This window comes from Papio anubis, chromosome 2, assembly GCF_008728515.1.
Source record: "Papio anubis isolate 15944 chromosome 2, Panubis1.0, whole genome shotgun sequence".
Taxonomy (NCBI): domain Eukaryota; kingdom Metazoa; phylum Chordata; class Mammalia; order Primates; family Cercopithecidae; genus Papio; species Papio anubis.
In genome coordinates, this window is record NC_044977.1 from 31,348,845 (window position 1) to 31,369,581 (window position 20,737).

General features: G+C 37.5%; 1 protein-coding gene across 3 annotated transcripts in view; it reads left to right on the forward strand.

Moving 5' to 3' along the window:
* CD96 (CD96 molecule) overlaps positions 1-15,429 on the forward strand; it is a 108,849-nt gene extending 93,420 nt beyond the window's left edge. Inside the window, exons 11-15 of one of the 3 annotated variants that reach the window (XR_004182047.1) lie at positions 877-942; positions 1,692-1,802; positions 11,141-11,264; positions 13,223-13,383; positions 13,934-15,429. Coding sequence is in view for 2 of the 3 variants with exons in the window: in XM_031662999.1 (XP_031518859.1) it covers positions 877-942; positions 1,692-1,802; positions 11,141-11,264; positions 13,223-13,331 (410 nt within the window). In the remaining variant the exon portion in view is untranslated. Of the gene's footprint in view, positions 1-876; positions 943-1,691; positions 1,803-11,140; positions 11,265-13,222 lie in introns of all 3 variants that reach the window. The other 2 variants (XM_031662999.1, XM_031663000.1) reach the window with 2 other exon arrangements.
* The last annotated feature ends 5,308 nt before the right edge of the window (positions 15,430-20,737 follow it).

Consider the following 20,737-nt stretch of genomic DNA (forward strand, 5'->3'; position numbering starts at 1 on the left):
TGGCATCTAAGGAGAAACAAGGAAAGGGGAGGGCTGAGGGTGTGGTTTGTTTTATTTTGGTTTTGCTCATTTGATTTGGTCTTGACATACAAGAAAGCTTTTAACTATGAACATCACGTATGCTAATATTTTAAATGAATGGATGTAATATATTTGTACTGATTACAACCATGCATTACTGTAGTTATTTTACTTTACATTGCACTGCAGGCCTTTTATCAAATACAGATATGTGGTGTCTGCCAAGGAGCGAATCTTTCTTGCCAGAGACAGGGCAATAAACAAAATGAGTTGTTAGATCTATTTCAAAAGCCATATGTGCTGTCTGAGTTTGCTGCCATCCACTCAAGGGGAAGGTTTGCCTCTAAATGCTTCAAAAGGACTCACTCAGCAGCTGACAAGGCCTGTGGCCACAGGGGTCTGATAATTCACTGCTGACATGTTTCGTTTTCTCAGTTCAGCAAGACTGTCAGCTGACCCACAAGTACAAAGTGTTTTCTTCCCTTATGCATGTTCTAGCAAGGTCCTCAAAGTCCTATTGGCAGCTTTCCTTGACTAAACGCCACCATAACACACCTGGACCTTCATTCTCTTCCATTTTTTTGGCTCATCTATGGAATGAGCATGACACACTCTGGCTAGAGGAACCCCTTCTAGTGTTTTCTTTCCATATGGACATCGGAACTGCAAGAATCCCTTCAACTCCCATTTTGTTTGAGGACATTCTAGTGTGTGCTATGGAACAGTTTAATGATTTTGCTTTAACTATTCATTAATATCCTTTTTTATAATTATTAGATTAAATTAGCAGTCAAGAAGAGATAATAGAATAACTAGTATATATAGGTTAACTCTTCTGATATCTTCTTCCTTTAGCATTTTCACAGATACCCAGTGAAACATACAGTTCATCCCCCTCAGGCGCAGGCTCAACACTTCATGGTGAGTACCTGGGGAAGATTTAGAGACACTGAAGGTAGTGGTCAGCTTTATTTGGACACAGGTGTAAAAACAAGAACTGATAAGAAGCCAGCCTCAGATAGATACATAAAAGTACATCTTGATGATGACAATTACAATGAATGGAATCAAAATTCTTTTCAGCCATTCAAAGACGATAGAGACCAAGCCTTAGATTTTTATACATTTTATTTCAAAAAAAATCTACACAATAGCATTTTTTACTAGTTATATCTATGAAAAATATATTTCAGTATTTTATTGGAAAATAGAATAATTAGTCAACATGTATTTATCTAGTCTAATGTTGCAAAGGAGTTTTTATTAACCTTATCAAACACATTGATGTGGAGAAGAATCAGTACTTTGATCAGCTGAACCTCTCATACCAAGAGAATAGGATTAGAGCCTCACTTATCCATGACCCCCAACTCTGGCCTTTTTCTGTACCACTTACATTTCTCATGGAGATTCTTCAGCAGACATCATTTTGTTGTTTGGAAGTATGGAGCTTCTTTTTTATTTTTTTTTCAACCAATAGGAAATTTTATTCCTTTGGCAATTGTTAGACAAATCTCAGGATTCCAGCCTTGCGATAAATTGGTTCTTAATAAACTTTACACATAATATTTAAGGGATACTTAGACAATTTAAATTGAGTTCTTTCAAACAGCATATGAAACCCAGTCATGATATTATACCACTTGATCAAGTTGATATGTCTTGTCCAGATATCCCCGTTATATTCCTAGACAATGTCTTTACCAGCACAACCAGAGCATTTTCAGAAGTCCCCACAACTGCCAATGGATCTACGAAAACTAATCACGTCCATATCACTGGTAAGTCATTTGTCCTATTTTGGGAGATTTTATGCTTTATTCCCTCAACAAATATTTATCAAGTACCTACCATTTGCCAGGCACTATGCCAGTTGTTGGATATACAGTGAAAACACTGGCTTTTTGAAGATCATAATCTATTAGCGATCATGTATAGTAAATAAATAATCACAAATAAATTTATTTTTGACAAGTACTATGATAAGGTGTTGTCGAAGTCAAACAGGCAGTCCTGATTTTAATTGGAGGATAGGACAGGACTCTATGAGGATATGATACTTAAATTAAAATCTGAGAAAAATAAATAAGAATTATCCAGGTGAAAAGTAGCAAAAAACATTTCAGGTCTATGAAAACATAGTCTGAGAAAGAAATCATTGGAACAAAGTGTACTCCTATAATTCACCTAATATAATATTGTCATGCAAAATGTAATCCCTCTTTTATATCATGAGAGGGCAAAAGATTCAATAAAGTTAGGACCCTCCTAATGAAGGTCATGATTGTAAGTTCACAAGCATAATCAACTTCAGGGGTGTTCACTTGACTAGTGAACGCAACACCTAGGTACTCAGCTCATTTTGTATCAAAGGTCATACAGTCTTCTGATCATTGGAGCATCATCTTGCACATGTCGTGGCAATAAAGCTGCAAACTAAGGTACTACAAAGATTTTAAGGTATTGGTGCCTTAAAGAGCTGTCTAGTTTAGAGATGGGTCAGGAGTGGAGTTCCGCTTTTCCACTTCCATTGTGATGGCAGTGGTCTCATTTTCTATATTTGGTTGGAAAAAAAAAATTGTAGGCATTGATGTAAGACCTCTTTAAAATCTTTTGTTTGGCAAAAATGAGGGATCGTGGCAGACAGAAAGCAGGACTAGATTACAACTCTGCAGCATGCAGTTTTGCACTGTGAATTTTAGCTCCAGGTCAACTGCAAGAACAAACCAGCAATCCCGAGAAAACCCCCAGACCCTCTGAAGGAAACAGACTGCTTCTGTAGCACCCAGGAGACACCCCAAATACTCTGGGAGGTGGATAGCCTCACACAAATTTTCAAGCCCATCTCATCCTCCACCTGGAAACAGACTTGGGGCTGTTGGCAGGGTGGGGGCACAGTGGGAGTGAGACTGGCCCTTCAGTTTGCACGGGAGCTCGATGAGGCCTTTGACTGCCGGCTTTCCCCCTCTTTCCTGACAACCTGCATGAATCAGCAAAGGCAGCCATAATTCTCCTAGGTACACAACTCCAATGACCTGGGAATCTCACCCCATCACCAACAGCAGTGGCAGCAAAACCTGCCCAAGAAGAGTCTGAGCTCAGACATGCCTAGCCCTGCCTCGACCTGATGGTCCTTCCCTATCCAACCTAGTAGTAGAAGACAACGGGCATATAATATTGGGAGTTCTAAGGCCCTGCCCACCACCAGTCCCTCTCCAGACTGCTGCAGCTGATGCTTTCTGGAGAGCTCCACCTCCTAGCAGGTGGCCAACCGGCACAAAAACAAAAGATTAAACCACCAAAAGTAAGGACCCTCATGGAGTCCATTGCACCCTCTGCCACCTCCACCAAAACAGGCACTGGTATCCATGGCTGAGAGACCCATAGATGGTTCATATCACAGGACTCTATGCAGACAACCTCCAGTACCACCCTGGAGCCAGGCAGACTCACTGGGTGGCTAGACCCAGAGGAGAGACAACAATCACTGCAGTTCGGCTCCCAGGAAGCCACATCCATAGGAAAAGGGAGAGCGCCTACATCAAGGGAACACCCAGTGGGACAAAATAATCTGAACAACAGCCTTCAGCCCTAGACCTTCCCTGTGATGGAGCCTGCCCAAATGAGAAGGAACCAGAAAACCAACCCTGGTAATACGACAAAACAAGGCTCTTCAACGTCCCCCAAAACAATCATACTAGTTCGCCAGCAATGGATCCAAACCAAGAAGAAATCCCTGATTTACCCGAAAAAGAATTCAGGAGATTAGTTATTAAGTTAATCAGAGAGGGACCAGAGAAAGGTGAAAACCAGTCCAAAGAAATCCAAAAAAATGACACAAGAAGTGAAGGGAGAAATATTTCTGGAAATAGATAGCTTAAAGACAAAAAATCAAAAATTCAGGAAACTTTAGACATACTTTTAGGAATGTGAAATGCTCTCAAAAGTCTCAGTGATAGAATTGAACAAGTAGAAGAAAGAAATTCAGAGCTCAGAAACAAGATCTTCAAATTAACCCAGCCCAAAAAAGACAAAGAAAAAAGAATAAGAAAATATGAATAAAGCCCCCAAAAGTCTGGGATTATGTTAAACAACTGAACCTATGAATAATCGGTGTACCGGAGGAAGAAAAGAATTCTAAAAGCCTGGGAAACATATTTGGGGTATAATCAAGGAAAACTTCCCCAGCTTTGTGACAGCCCTAGACATGCAAATACAAGAAGCACAAAGGACACCTGGGAAGTTCATTGCAAAAAGATCTTCGCCAAGGCACATTGTCATTAGGTTATCCAAAGTTAAGACAAAGGAAAGAATCCTCAGAGCTGTGAGATGGAAGCACCAGGTAACCCACAGAGGAAAATCTATCAGATTAACAATAGATTTCTCAGTAGAAACCCTACAAGCTAGAAGGGATTGGGGACCTATCTTCAACTTCCTCAAACAAAATAATTTTTAGCCAAGAATTTTGTATCCAGTGAAACTAAGCATCATATATGAAGGAAAGATACAGTTGTTTTCACACAAACAAATCCTGAGAGAATTTCACCAAACCACCACTACAAGAACTGCTAAAAGGAGCTCTAAATCTTGAAACAAACCCTGGAAACACATCAAAACAGAACCTCTTTAAGCATAAATCACACAAGACCTATAAAACAAAAATACAAGTTAAAAAGCAAAAACAAAAATCCAAAGTACACAGATAACAAAGAGCATGATGAAAGCAATGGTACCTCATATTTCAATACTAACTTTGAATGTAAATGGCCTAAATATTCCACTTAAAAGATACAGAACCGCAGAATGGATAAGAACTCACCCATCAACTATTTGCTGCCTTCAGGAAACTCACCTAACACATAAGGACTCATATAAACTTAAAGTAAAGAGGTGGACAAAGGCATTTCATGCCAATGGACACCAAAAGTGAGCAGGGGTAGCTATTCTCATATCAGACAAAACAAACTTTAAAGCAACAGTGGTTAAGAAAGACAAAGAGGGACAGTATATCATGGTAAAAGACCTTGTATAACAGGAAAATATCACAATCCTAAACATATATCCACCTAACATTGGAGCTCCCAAATTTATAAAACAATTACTAATAGACCTAAGAAATGAGATAGACAGCAACAAAATAATAGTGGGGGACTTCAGTACTCCACTGACAACACTAGACCGGTCATCAAGAACGAAAATCAACAAAGAAACAGCAGATTTAAACTATATGTTGGAACAAATGGGCTTTACAGATATATACATAACATTTCATCCAACAACTGCCAAATATACATTCTATTCAACAGTGCATGGAACTTTCTCCAAGATAGACCATATGATAGGCCATAAAACAAGCCTCAATAAATTTAAGAAAAATGAAATTATATCAAGCACTCTGTCAGACCACAGTGGAATAAAACTGGAAATCAATTCCAAAAGGAACCTTCAAAACCACGCAAATACATGGAAATCAAATAACCTGCTCCTGAATGAGCACTGGGTCAAAAATGAAATCAAGATGGAAATTTAAAAATTCTTTGAACTGAATTACAGTAATGACACAACCTAACAAACCTCTGGGATACAGCAAAGGTGGTGCTAAGAGGAAAGTTCACAGCTCTAAACACCTACATCAAAAATCTAAAAGAGTGCAAACAGACAATCTAAGGTCACACCTGGGAACTAGAGAAACAGGAACAAACTGAACTCAAATCCAGCAGTAGAAAGGAAATAACCAAGATCAGAGCACAATATAATTGAAATAACAACAAAAACGCAAAAGATAAATGAAACAAAAACTGGTTCTTTGAACAGGTAAATAAAATGCATAGACCATTAGCAAGACTAACCGATAAAATAAGAGAGAAAATCCAAATAACCTCATTAAGAAATGAAATGGGAGATATTACAACCGCCACCGCAGAAATACAGAAGATCATGCAAGGCTATTATGAACACCTTTATGCACATAAACTAGAAAACCTAGAAGACATGGATAAATTTCTGGAAAAATACAACCACCTAGCTTAAATCAGGAAAAATTAGATACTCCGAACAGACCAATAACAAGCAGTGACATTAAAATGGCAATTTAAAAATTACCAACAAGGGCCGAGCGCAGTGGCTCATGCCTGTAATCCCAGCACTTTGGGAGGCCAAGGCCAGTGGATCATGAGGTCAGGAGTTCAAGACCAGTCTGGCCAAGATGGTGAAAACCTGTCTGTACTAAAAATACAAAAATTAGCCAGGTGCAGTGGCAGGCACCTATAATCCCAGCTACTTGGGAGGCTGAAGCAGGAGAATTGCTTGAGCCTGGGCAGCAGAGGTTGCAGTGAGCCAAGATTGTGCCATTGCACTCCAGCCTGGGTAAGAAAGTGAGACTCCATCTCAAAAAAAAAAAATTACCAACAAAAGAAAGTCCAGGACCAGACGGATTCACAGCAGAATTCTACCAGACATTCAAAAAAGAATTGGTACCAATCCTATTGACACTATTCCACAAGATAGAGAAAGAAGGAGCCCTTCCTAATTCATTCTATGAAGCCAACCTCACCCTGACACCAAAACCAGGAAAGGACATAACCAAAAAAGAAAACGACAGACTGATATCCTTGCTGAACATAGATGCTAAAATCCTTAAAAAAAAAAAAAAAAACTAACTAACCAAATTCAACAACATATCAAAAAGATAACTCACCATGATCAAGTGGGTTTCATACAAGGGATGCAGGGATGGTTTAACATACACAAGCCAATAAATGTGATACACCACTTAAACAGAATTAAAAACAAAAATCACACGATCACCTCAATTGATACAAAAAAAAAAGTTCAACAAAATCCAGCATCCCTTTGTGATTAAAACTCAGCAAAACTGGCATACAAGGGACATACCTTAATGTAATAAAAGCCATCTATGACAAACCCACAGCCAACATAATACTGAATGGGGAAAAGATGAAAGCATTCCATCTGAGAACTAGAGCAAGACAAGAATGCCCACTCTCACCACTCCTCTTCAACGTAGTAATGGAAGTCCTAGCCAAAGCAATCAGACAAAAGAAAGAAATAAAGGGCATCTAAGTCAGCAAAGAGGAAATCAAACTGTCACTGTTTGATGATGATGATTGTTTACCTTGAAAACCCTAAGGACTCCTCTAGAAAGCTCCTAGAACTGATAAAAGAATTCAGCAAAATTTCCGAATACAAGATTAATATACACAAATCAGTAGCTCATCTATACACCAACAGCGACCAAGCAGAGAATCAAATCAAGAACTCAACCCCTTTTACAATAGCTGCAAAAAATAAAATAAAATAAAATACTTAGGAATATCCTAACACAGGAGTCAAAAGACCTCTAAAAGAAAAACTACAAAACACTGATGAGATAAATCATTGATGACACAAACAAATGGAAACACATCCCATGCTGATGGATGAGTAGAATCAATATTGTGAAAATGACCATACTGCCAAAAGCAAACTACAAATCCAATGCAATCCCCATCAGAATACCACCATCATTCTTTGCAGAATTAGAGAAAACAATTCTAAAATTCATATGGAACCAAAAAAGAGCCCACATAGCCAAAGCAAGACTAAGTAAAAAGAAGAAATCTGGAGGCATCACATATCTGATTTCCAACTATACTATAAAGCCATAGCCATCAAAACAGCATGATACTGGTATAAAATAGACACATAGACCAATGGAACAGAATAAACCCAACTACTTACAGCCAACTGATCTTCAACAAAGCAAACAAAAACATAAAGTGGGGAAAGGACACCCTTTTCAATAAATGGTGCTGGGATAATTGGCTAGCCACATGTAGGAGAATTAAACTGGATCCTCATCTCTCACCTTATACAAAAATCAACTCAAGATGGATTAAGGATTTAAACCTAAGACCTGAAACTATAAAAATTCTAAAAGATAACATTGGAAAAATTCTTCTAGACATGGGTTGAGGCAAGGATTTCATGACCAAGAACCCAAAGCAAATGCAATAAAAACAAAGATAAATAGCTGGCACATAATTAAACTAAAGAGCTTTTCCATGGCAAAAGGAACAGTAATCAGAGTAAACAGACAACCCACAGAGTGAGAGAAAACTGTCTCAATCTATACATCTGACCAACGACTACTATCCAGAATTTACAACTAACTCAAACAAATTAGTAAGAAAAAAGCAAACAACCCTATCAAAAAGTGGGCTAAGAACATGAATAGACAATTCTCAAAAGATATACAAATGGCTAACAAACATATGAAAAAATGCTCAACATCACTAATAATCAGGGAAATGCAAATCAAAACAACAAGGAGATACCACCTTAGTCCTGTAAGAATGACCATAACCAAAAAAATAAAAAAACAGTAGATGTTGGCATGGATGTGGTGAACAGGGAATGCTTCTACACTGCTAGTGGGGATGTAAACTAGTACAGCCACTATAGAAAACAGTGTGGAGAGTCCTTAAAGAACTAAAAGTAGAGCTATCATTTGATCCAGCAATCCCACTACTGGATATCAGCCCAGAGGAAAAGAAGTCATTATTCAAAAAAGATACTTGCACATGCATGTTTATAGCAGCACAATTCACAATTGCAAAATTGTGGAACCAACCCAAATGCCCATCAATCAATGAGTGGATAAAGAAACTGTTTTTTATATAGACAGATAGATAGATAGATACATACATACACACACACACACACACACACATACACACACTATGGAAAACTACATAGCCATAAAAAAGGAATGAATCAACAGCATTTGCAGTGACCTGGATGAGTCTGGAGACTACTGTTCTAAGTGATGTAACTCAGGAATGAAAAATCAAACATTGTAGGTTCTCACTGATATGTGGGAAGCTAAGCTATGAGGACACAAAGACATAAGAATGACACAATGGACTTTGGGGACTTGAAGGGAAGAGTGGGAGGGGGTGACAGATGAAAGACTACAAATATGGTGCAGTGTATACTGCTTGGGTGATGGGTGCACCATAATCTCATAAATAGCCACTAAAGAACTTATGTAATCAAATACTACCTGTACCCCAATAACTTATAGAAAAATAAAATAAAACCTTTTGTTCTTTCCTTTATCTAAAACTTTGGAGGTAAAATATTATATCTCACCATATTACCATGGTGGAGCTTAGTAAATTTTGACTTGTGTGAAACAGAACTTTGTCTAGACCTGAGTTGACCAATTGTCTCTTTCATGATCATGCTACTCTAGTGGTTTGAACTATGTAAACTTTCTAGTCATCTGTATATACAATGTATCACAAGATTATGTATTATCGGACTACATGAGTCTCCAGGAAACCCTCAGTTGCTACGTTGACAGGGGTGAGAATCAGGAAGACCTCGAATCCCTGGATGTATGTTGTATGAAAGGGAAAAGTCTTCAATACTCTAGCCAATGCTAACATGATAACATCACATGGTTTCAGTCCAGGCTTTGTACAAACACAGAAAAGATGTGATAGCGAATATTAAATCTAGTTCTTTGACCTGTATTTTTTGAGATTTTGCTGTATGAAAAGCAGTGTAATAAAAACGGGGAAATGAAAGAAATTTAAATCCTTGCTTCAGCAGTTTACTACCTAGTTGAGACAAGGAAAGAAAACCAATCCAGATAGCTTTTTGCCCAAATGATCTATGTAATCGGAGTACCTAAAGATCTATCTATCATGTATAAGAAATTTCACTGGAGTATCATTAGCAATAACAAAGTCTGGAAACAATTTAACCATCTAACATTGTGAGATAAATTAAATAAACTGGTATATCCATTGAACTATTCAGTCGTTTAATAGAATGAGATAAATCTCTGTGCAGTGCTATGGAAAGTATTCCAAGAATATTTTTTAAGAAAAAGAGGCCAGGTGTACATCTTTTGGCCTCGTATTCTTTAAAAACATGTCAAATGTAAAATTAAAAATGTAAAATGGTTTTTACATTTTTAGATTAGTTTAAAAGCTCAAAATCACTAATCACTAGAGAAATGCAAATTAAAACCACAATGAGATACCATCTCACATAAGTTAGAATGACTATTACTAAAAAGTAAAAAAAAAAAAGAAAGAAAGAAAGAAACGGATGCAGGTGAGATTGTGGAGAAAAGGGAATGTTTATACACTGCCGGTGGGAATGTAAATTAGTTCAGCCATTGTGGCAAGCAGTTTGGCTACTGCTCAAAGAACTTAAAAAAAAAATTACTACTTGAACCAACAATCTTATTATATTGGATATATACTCAAGGGAATATAAATTGTTCTACCATAAAAACAGATGAACACATATGTTCATCACAGTACTATTCACAATAGCAAAGACATGAAACTAACCTAAACTCCCATCCACAGTGACTGGATAAAGAAAACGTGGTACATATACACCATGGAATACTATGAAGCCATAAAAAAGAATGAGATAATATTCTCTGCAGCAACATGGATGGAACTGGAGACCATTATCCTAAGCAAACTAACACAGGAATAGAAAACCAAATACAGCAGGTTCTCACCAATAAGTGGGAACTAAACATTAAGTACATATGGACACGAAGAAGAGAACAACAAACACTGAGGCCTTCTGAAGGTTGAGAGGAGGGTAAAGATTTAAAAAAACAAAAACAAAAAAAACCTACCTATCAGGCACTATGTTGATTACCTGGGTGACAAAATACTCTGTACACCAAATCCCCACAGCAAGTAATTTACCTATATAACAAACTTGCACATGTACCCCTGAACCTAAAATAGTGAAAAAATGAAAAAGAAGCCATGGACAGAATAGTGTGTATAATATGCCCCCAATTGTAATAAAAGAGGTATATATTCATGGTACATATGTATGCTTATATATATCCATGGAAATTTTCTGATAGGATACATCATTAACTCTTAAAAGTTATCACCTCGTGTAGGTAACAAGGCATAGACATGCCCACCTCCAGAGTATGATCATAGCCAATGAGAATCCCCATGGCCTTTGAAGAAAATATGTTTCACATAGGAGAAAAAGTTTAATTAATCCTGTTTTCCAAAAGCAAAAGTTTGGGATTAAAGTTCATCTTTCTTTATGCCCTTTTCAGGTATTGTGGTCAGTAAGCCCAAAGATGGAATGTCCTGGCCAGTGATTGTAGCAGCTTTACTCTTTTGCTGCATGATATTGTTTGGTCTTGGAGTGAGAAAATGGTGTCAATACCAAAAAGAAATGTGAGTATAATATTAACATATATAGGAACTGACAACTTTTCATTGTAAAATGTTCATCAGTACAATATATTATTACTCTGTGAAGTTCCTCCCATATTTTAATGAAGAAATAAGGCTCACAGAAGCTCAGAGAGATTAAATAGCTTTCCCAACATCACACAGCTGGGATTAAATACACAACTCCTGACTCAGTATCCCTCTCTGCATTGGCCTAGTCAGGCTGTAACATTCATCAGATAGAGCAAGTCTGTGGACATGAAATGAGAACTAAGCCTTACCTCCCCTCAAAACTAAAATTGATTTTTCTTTCAATCTTCATTATTTTTTCATTTTCATGCATCTTTGAACTGCCTAGGCTCCGCTGGTCCTAGGTGCTCGAGTGTGAAATTGAGTGAGAAAGGTAATTTCAAGAGATTTCCAGCCGCTTTTTTACTAGGGTGGGCTTTTACTGCCCTTTTCCTTTTTTCCCAAGCAGAAAAGAAAGTAAGCATTGGGTTACTCATTTTTGTCTTGTTGAAATGTTTTCCAAAACCCTTCTCCAATCAGCAGGCTGAAATGGTACATAAGGTTAAGCCTCATTTTTCTGACTTGCTATTTTGAGTCAGTCTGGATTGGGCCATCATTGGAAGAGACCCCAGTACCCAGAGCTGATCTTCCACTTGTCTTACTACTGCTCTAAGATAACATTAACCATCTTGCCATATGCTTTTCTACCTTTTGCAGAGTATCCTTGAAGACTCTATAACCACATACAGGGAGTGGTGAATACAACACTAAACCAGAAGTTAGAAATTCTAGGTTCTTTTCCAAGGACTACAATTTGGCCACCACATGACCTTGAGAAACTCATAATTCCTCCAAAAAACAAAAGTAAAACAAAAGTGCACATTTCGTAGCATTGTACCTACCTATTAATACATATGAAGTCTCCATTAAAGCATCTGAAAATTGGGTAACAGGGATTAGAGAGCTTTATATTAAATGAACAAATGAAATCTGAAAATCTGAATTGATTTTTTAAATTGTTCTGTATTCAAATGTTTGTTTTATATGGAGATGAGAATCAATCTCTCCATCCTCCTTCCCCCACCACCCACTCTTTATCTCTCCTAAGAGGCCATGGATTGCCAGGGCATGGAGGTGTTTGAGTGATGGACATAAAGATGTTCACAGATATATTTCTGTTTCCTGATATCAAGATAGCTAGAGCATTTGTATAGCTAAATTCCACACTAACTTGGCTCTTTAACGCATTTCTGAAAAAGAGATGACTTGCACTAACATAAAATAGTGCTTTGTGCAAAGATGGCTTTAAGAATGTTCACTGATTCAAACAAAAGGGATTTAGGCATTATCTAGCCAGTACTCAGGGCTCAAGAAGAGATTTACTTCCCATCTCTACCATATCCCCACAGTACATAGTGAGTGTTCGGGCAAAGGCTGGGGCTAGGGTTAGCAAAGAGGCTATATGAAAAGCTTCAGTCTTAAATCCTAGAATTTTAAGATTTAGTCTCAGGAGGAAAATTTTAATCCACATAAGAGAAACATTTGTTCTATTAGGAGGCAGTTTTCATGCAGAGTATCAGTTCTGGTGAAAAGACTTGAATTGTCCGTCTGGTTCTCTTGAGCAAGTTGTTTAAAACCTCTGAGCCTCAGTTTTATCTGTAGATGGTGATGCATTTCCTGCACACAAAGTAAATAATGTTATGATAAAAACGCTTTACAAACTACAAAGTACCATCTAAATATTAACTAATAGTAACATCATGAGGTTCAAATGGTTGACAGGACTAACAAGCACAGGGTTATGCCAGCAAAAATGCTGAAAGAACTGGGAGGGTATGTCTCTTTCTCATCAATCTGTGTTCTCCTTTAAAGAAACAAAGCACGTCTGTGTGTGTGTGTGCATAAGACTGCTTCACATTCTTGGCACTGAAAGACCAATATTTTGTTCCTAGCATGGAAAGACCTCCACCTTTCAAGCCACCACCCCCTCCTATCAAGTACACTTGCATTCAAGAGCCCAACGAAAGTGATCCGCCTTATCATGAGATGGAGACCCTCTAGTCTCGTGAGACTTTGCCCCATGGCAGAACTCTGCTGGAATCCTATTGAGAAGGTAGACATTGTGCTTTATTAATATAGTCGCTCTTCAGCCACACCTTTGCTGCAGCTGAAATGGAATTCAGAAGTGAGTGACCTGTTTTCCCAGCAACTCACCCCGCTTCATCTTCAAATGCCTGAAGCTTAACCAAGAGTGAGAGGATATGTCATGTTCACACTCAATGCAATTTGTAGTGGTTTTCTTGCTTATGTAAGAAGTACACATTAGTCTGCCATCATTAAAAAAATACGGTATTTTCATTTAAATTCTCTGAGGGAGGGACAGCAATGGTTTCAAGTGTATGCCTATGCCTGATCCTCTTATTTGAACATCTATCAACATTGTAAACTCCTTGCCAAAATCCTGGGCCTTTGTTGCATTCCCTAAGATGATAATTACAGGAAAAAGAAAATGTAAAAGTTCTAACGAGGCTGCCAAGTAATGGAGAAGTATGGTTAGTCTTCATATTGAAATTCTGTTGTTTATTTTCATGGACGGAAAACAGAATACTTTGCACAGGAACCATATTTTCAATCCTCCTTCACTGTCTTCCCACCATGTTCAGCCCAGACTCCTGCCACGTGGACCCGGATGAAGAGGGATCAAAGAGATAACTAGCCAACAACCAAGTAGCACGGAAGATATAAAACTCCACTGGCCTCTAAAATTATATTAGCCAAGAGTGGTTTCACCTGAGTGCCTTCGTGTGTATGTCCATCAAACTGGTACCAAACTGTTTTGTAAGTAAACAGGCAGCCTATGTCCAACGCTACTCATCTAATTCCTGTTTTTCTCTTTTTCATCTGGGGACTTTCCTGTTCGTTTAACCTGCCTGTTTTGATCTGTTTTGAAAAAGAGAAAGAGCCTCAAATCAGATCAGCACTGATTAATTAACCCTGCTCCTACCAATCTTTTACAGAACAGTTGAAGCAGAATGTGCAGGTGTCAGAGAAGAAACCTAGTCAGCCAGACATGTTCTGTATTCAGCAACAGTTTGTGAGGGAATAAATGACTAATCCTCCTCGTCTCTTGAAACCTTCCCACACTCCCTGCTCCAGGAGGGAAAAACAGATGTTGTTGACAGATAGTGATAGGCAAATTCTGTGTGGACTTTAGTCTCAAAAGGAAACTTCAGTTCACTTGCAGTATGCTTATCCCTGACTGCACATGAGAATACCTTGTGCAGAGTTATTTGGAGATTATGTCTTTTTCTTAAATACCATGGCTGTCACACTTCAGTTTAATTAAATCAGAATGTCTGAGGAGTGAGGCACAGGCATCAGCACTCTCAGATGATTCACATATTCAGCAAAGGTGAGAACCATCAAGCCAGTGGAAGTTCTTTCTCATCACTCAGAATCTTAGGTAGATGCTTAACTCTTGTGGTGGCCAGCCACCAAGATGAGCCCCAATGTTTGTGCCTCCTACTATTCACACCCTTATACTGTTCCCTCCGATGCTGAATACAGATGATTTGTGTAACCTGGGGCCAGGATTAAGGTGAGGCAATCAATGTATCTAGGGAAAAAAATTCAAGGAGGTATTCACACTCAGGGTAGTGCACTTGAACAATGTTGAGATGGAGTACCAGTCTCATCCTTGGTATAGCCAAAAAAGCTTAGAAATGACCAAGGCTAGGTCACAAAATACACTGTGGCTTCCACTTTGATCTCTCTTTGACCACTGACACTGGGAAAAGTCCATTCCCATGCCATGAAGACACCCAGGCAACCCTATTGAGAAATCTACCTGTCAAGGAACTGAGGTATTTTGCTAATAAGCACCAACTTGCCAGCCATGTAAGGGAGCCATCTTGGAAGCAGATTCTCCAGCCTCCAGTCAAGTCTTTAGATAATTGCAACTTCAGTTGATCTTTTGACCAAGACCTAAAGAGAGCCAGAACTACCCAGCTAAGCCTTTTTCTAAACTTCTGAACTTCTAACACTATAAAATAATAAGTGCTTATTGTTTAACACGATTAATTTTGAGTGTAATTTGTTACATAGCAATAGATTACTAAAATACAGCTCAACAACTAGAAAAATAAATGGTTTACCTGCCTTAATTATTTATCTATAATTCCTTATTAGCTCTCAAGGAACACATGCTAGCTTCATATATATGGCTGCTGCTTTGCTTCATGTGTATAGTTATTTGTATTTAATGCGACTTAATCATCAGTAATTTGTGTACAAAGCATTATGGCTTTATTTTACTGTTTTACTAGAACATGTGAATATAAGTAGAAAGTGGGGGTAGAGAGTGGCAGAGTTGGAGGTATTTGGATTGTTTCACTAAAGGGAGAGACAGTTTTACAGTATAACATAAATCCATGTAATTTATCAATCTATCACATGACAGGTGTCTCACTGTGTTTTTATATTAGCTCTTCTTTGAAGTACACTCTTTTAGTCTCGTAATTAAGTTCCAGCCAGCATTTGTACATTCATTACCACTTGAATAGAGTGAGCAGTTGCTTATAAATGGAGGGATCTTCAGTGAGTAGTTCAGAGGAACTTTTCACAAACCTGCAAATTGGAGGGGCTCCAGTTGCCTTTTAGGTAGTGCAGTGAGCTTGACCACCCTTATTTGACTAAAATGACAGTTTCATTTGAACCCTAAATTGTGTGCAAGTAAATTCATAGAGTGTCTCAACCAGCAACTCCTGTCGCTAGAAGTGAATTTAGCTCTGTCTCATAGGAGAAATAGCAATACTAGACTCTAATCCCTAAAGTTTCATTTTCACTTAGAAAAAGCCATATGTAAACATGTTTGTCACTCATTTCCAAAGCACTATGTGTTAGTTAACATTGTTATGCATATATTCATTTCCTTACCCACCTGCACCAGGAGCACACCTCAACTTGACAATGTGATTTGTTTTGCAATGGAGTATCATGGGCATGACTAACCCACGGTTTGAAAAGTACTTCTATGATTGGTTTCACTCTCTTCTTTTCTACCATCACCATGAGAAGATCATTTTCAGACTAGCCTACTAGTGTCAAGAAGAAAAAGAAAGGCTCATGGAGCAGAACCACCCAAGGCTGGGCCAGTCTAGATCAGCAAAACCCACAGCCTACCTCAACAGGCACATAAGTTAAATACTGTTGCATGCCACTGAAATTGTGTGATTATTATACAACATTGTAGCAATAGTTAACCTACACGTATAGATCCAAAGGTAGGCATATTTTAGCTCATATGTAAGTGCCTAATGCATGCTTTAAAAAAAAAAAAAAGAGTATTTTCTATTTTCTTTGGTTCAACATGAGTTTTGTTTTAACAGGAAGATATGGTTGACTTCAACAAAATAACTTTTTAAAAATCATGGAACATTTGACCAGGATGGGTATTAGAGGTCATTTTACAAATAATGAGTTAAGGGTTCTGTGAAATTGACTTGTCCAAGGTCACACAATTAGAAATGGTAAAACCAAAATGATGACCCAGCTCTCTGATTTCTAGCCTAGAGTGTAATTGATCTTTAATTGCTTTGGTATCTTCTTTTACTATAGACAAGAGCTACTGCTTTGTGTGCTTTTGAGTAAACATTGGTTTTTTATGCCTTGGTAGTATATGCTAAAAATTGTAACAGAAAATAAAGAAAAGTAGAAATAATTAACCCTATGGGGTGGGATGCTCTAGAAAGTGTCAAAGAACATGAGGAAATGAAAAGAGAAAAGAGAGTAATCAAGATCAGAAGTTGAAAAGAAAGTTTAGAGAAATTTACTAAGGTGAGAGATAATGAAAAATGTCTCAGAGGCTCTGAACAGGGGAAGAGGTCCTTAAAGGCAGCCCTTTTGGCACCCGGACTTAGGATGGTGACTTTGAACCTGAAGGTTGAATCTTCAGAAATACAGAAACTTTTTCTCTCTGAGATGAAGGCTGAGATGCATAGCCTAATTGACTTTTTGACAGCAGCAATCATGGCTGTGTCAACCAGCTGAAGGATGGGTGTCCACATTAACTGGCAGAAACACATAGTGAGAATTGGGGAATTAAGGCAGTTCATTTCCCAGCTCCTACAAAGGTGCCTTTTTCCTGGATTTCCAGGATTACTAACAAAGGCACCATGCTGCAGTCAGGAAGCCATGACCAGAAAGCAGGACACTATGACCTTAAGCTAGGTCAGGGCCAGAGAACACCATTGGAATTATTCTCAAAGCTTGAATGGTACATCTGTGATAGGTCTTGATATTTTGTGGGTATAAATAACATAGAAATGGGAATAACAGAATGTGAATTTTTCTCCTCAGACAGCATCTTTGTATCCTTCAATCTCTGTTAGCGAAATCTCCAAAGTCTTTCCTGTTCTGCTCACTCAGATTCCTCCTATTTGTTCAAAGACTGTGGCATTGTGATTGTGGGGAGGGACACTGGGGGGAGTAATAAGCAAGAGCAACAAACCCAATATCACAACATAAAGAAAAGAGCATGGCGGGGGCCATATCCAGCTACCCTCGGTAAGTGCCAGAAACTTACGCACATTTGCCCTGAGTTGTGTCAGACTAAGTCCCATTTACTGTCCAAAGAAGATATATCAGCAAATAAAATTGGCTACAGCATTATACCATTCAACTATCACCAGAAAATACTTAAAAGTGCCAAGAAGGTAGGCTGGAGGGGATAGAACAACAGTTACATGAATCCTGCAGAGAAGTTTGATAGTGGACCTGATATCCTGACAGCGACGTGTAAGAGTTAACCTCTCTATTCTGCATTTTCTCTCTTCAGAGCATAAGTATCTGTTAATGCTGAATGGGAAGATGAACAGGGATCTGAGAATTCCATCTATGATAAAATCATTTTTGCATGACTGGTTTAAGATAAGCCTAATTCCACTCTTACAGATAATTGGGTTGCATTGGATTTTTCTTAAATATAAAGTCATTGCACTGATTCAAAGGGACATGCTTTGGTGACTAATAGATCTGAAATCTAACACAATAATAAATAAGAATTGATTTTAATTTTGTGGCTAGTTACTAGAAAAGTCTGACAAGCACTTTTCCTGAATACCTCTTTTGGACGGCCAGTTTAGGGTTTGTGGATTCCACACTCATGAAATTGATATAAAAAAAAAATCTAAGAACAGCTTATTGCCGTCAGTGAATGTAAAATTTAATGGAAGAGCTAGACATTTAAACAAATACATACAGTGTGATACATATAAAAAATATGCACAAAGAAGAGAAAATAATAAAGAAAAGGTATGATTTTAGGGACAACATGTGAGAAATACTTTTAAAGACTTCAGAAAGGTGTCTGCTAATAGAGGCAAGGCCACTGCACTAGAGACCCCAATATCTCAGACATAGTGATGGGAATTGAAAACATTACCTAAGGGTTATACCAAGAGTGCAAGAAGCATTTGATGATAGAAAATTGCTTAATATAATTTACCATATAAACAGAATTAAGGAGAAAAAGGATAGGAATAATCTCCATAGCTGTTTAAAAAATCTTTGGCAACATTCAACACCCATTCCTACTAAAACCTCTTGAGAAAAAGGATATTTTCTTAACTATATATATGCATAATACATGCATGCATATCTATCTATAGCTATATTTGTAGATACATATATATGTACAGTTATATTATATAAATACTATATATAGTTATATATGTGTGCATATACATATACTATATGGTACAAATATATATAACTACAATTGTATGAATGTATATGCAATGAAAGAAAAGATGGATAAATTTAGCTACTTAAAAATAAAAACAATATGCATGAGAGAGAAAGCAAAGTCAAAAGGCAAATAATAAAGTAAGTGAAAATATTTACAACATATATCTCAGATGATATATCAATATACATATCTTTATCAATATATTTAGTTGATAACTTACAAATATTGAGGATAAAAAACTGAAAAATCCTATGGAAAAATGGGCGAAAGCCATGAACAAATAATTCACACACAAAAATTAAAATACTCTTAATCACTTGAAAAACATGAAATTTATTCATAATAAAAGAAATCCAAATTTTAAATGTACTGAGACATCAGTTCTTCTCCATTTAATGGTCATGAATTTCAAGTTTGACAATATTCTCTGTCATCAAGGCTTTCGGGAAAACATGCACACTCATATACTGCTGAAGGGAGTGCAAAATGGTGCCACCAATATTGAGAAGAATATGATGATATTTAGCTAAACTATGTATTATTCACTGACATTGTAATTCAACTTCAGGAATTCACCCTGAAGCTCAGCCTCCAACAATATCAAAATATATGTGTACAAGGTTATTTTGGCATCTTTATGTGGATTCACAAAGTATTTGAAATTATCTAAATGCCCAATATAGGAGATTGGTTGAATAAAATGTGGTAAATACACAAAATGGAATTAATGTGCAGCTGTAAAAACAAGAAAGAAGAAAATCTCTGTCCACTGATATGGAGTGATTTCCAGAGATATTATTAAGTGAGAAAGGTGAAGTACAAACAGCATGTAATATGCTACCTTTGTGTAAGAAGGGAAAATAAAAAAAAAATTGAAGTATATATATGCCTATTTTTACAAAAAGAAACAGGAGAGATAAATCAAGAAATGATGGAGTTGAGGGGTAAAGAAGGAACAGAGTGGGAGGGAAATATGGAGGAGTGACCTTTCCTGTATATACCTTTCTGTATAATTTTGTCTGAAAAAAAGAATATTAGTATTCTACGTATTAAAATAATAAAATTAAATAACAGGAAAAAAACTAAAACTGAAAGCATTTGTATGTTAAATAAATACCATAAGCACACTGAAAGAGGAAAAAGAAAGAAAAAACTAATCCAGGCCAGGTGTGTTGGCTCACACCTGTAATCCCAGCACTTTGGGAGTCCAAGGTGAGTGGATCACGAAGTCAGGAGTTTGAGACCAGCCTGGCCAACATCGTGAAACCCCATCTCTACTAAAAATACAAAAAATAACCAGACATGATGGCACATGCCTATAGTCCCAGCTACTTAGGAGGCTGAGGCAGGAGAATTGCTTGAACCCAGGAGGTGGAGGTTGTGATGAGCCGAGATCACACCACTGCACTCCAGACTGGGCAACAGAGCAAGATTCCATCTCAAAAAAAATAAAAAATAAAAACCTAACCCAAGTAGCTAGGAACACAAAATTTGACTATATATTTGACTATATACCCCTGTCTCATGTAGGGTGGGATGGGGGTGGTGGGAACAAGGTGAGAATTGTAAGCAAATCTGGAAGGCTTGGTAGTAAGATTGATTTTTTTATTGTAATGATAGCGAGCAAAGCAATTTTGAAACACTGTTATGTATTATAAGATTACGTAAATGTGTAAATGTGTCGTCATTGGGTGCCCAGGTTCTCATTGAGGGAAAAGGA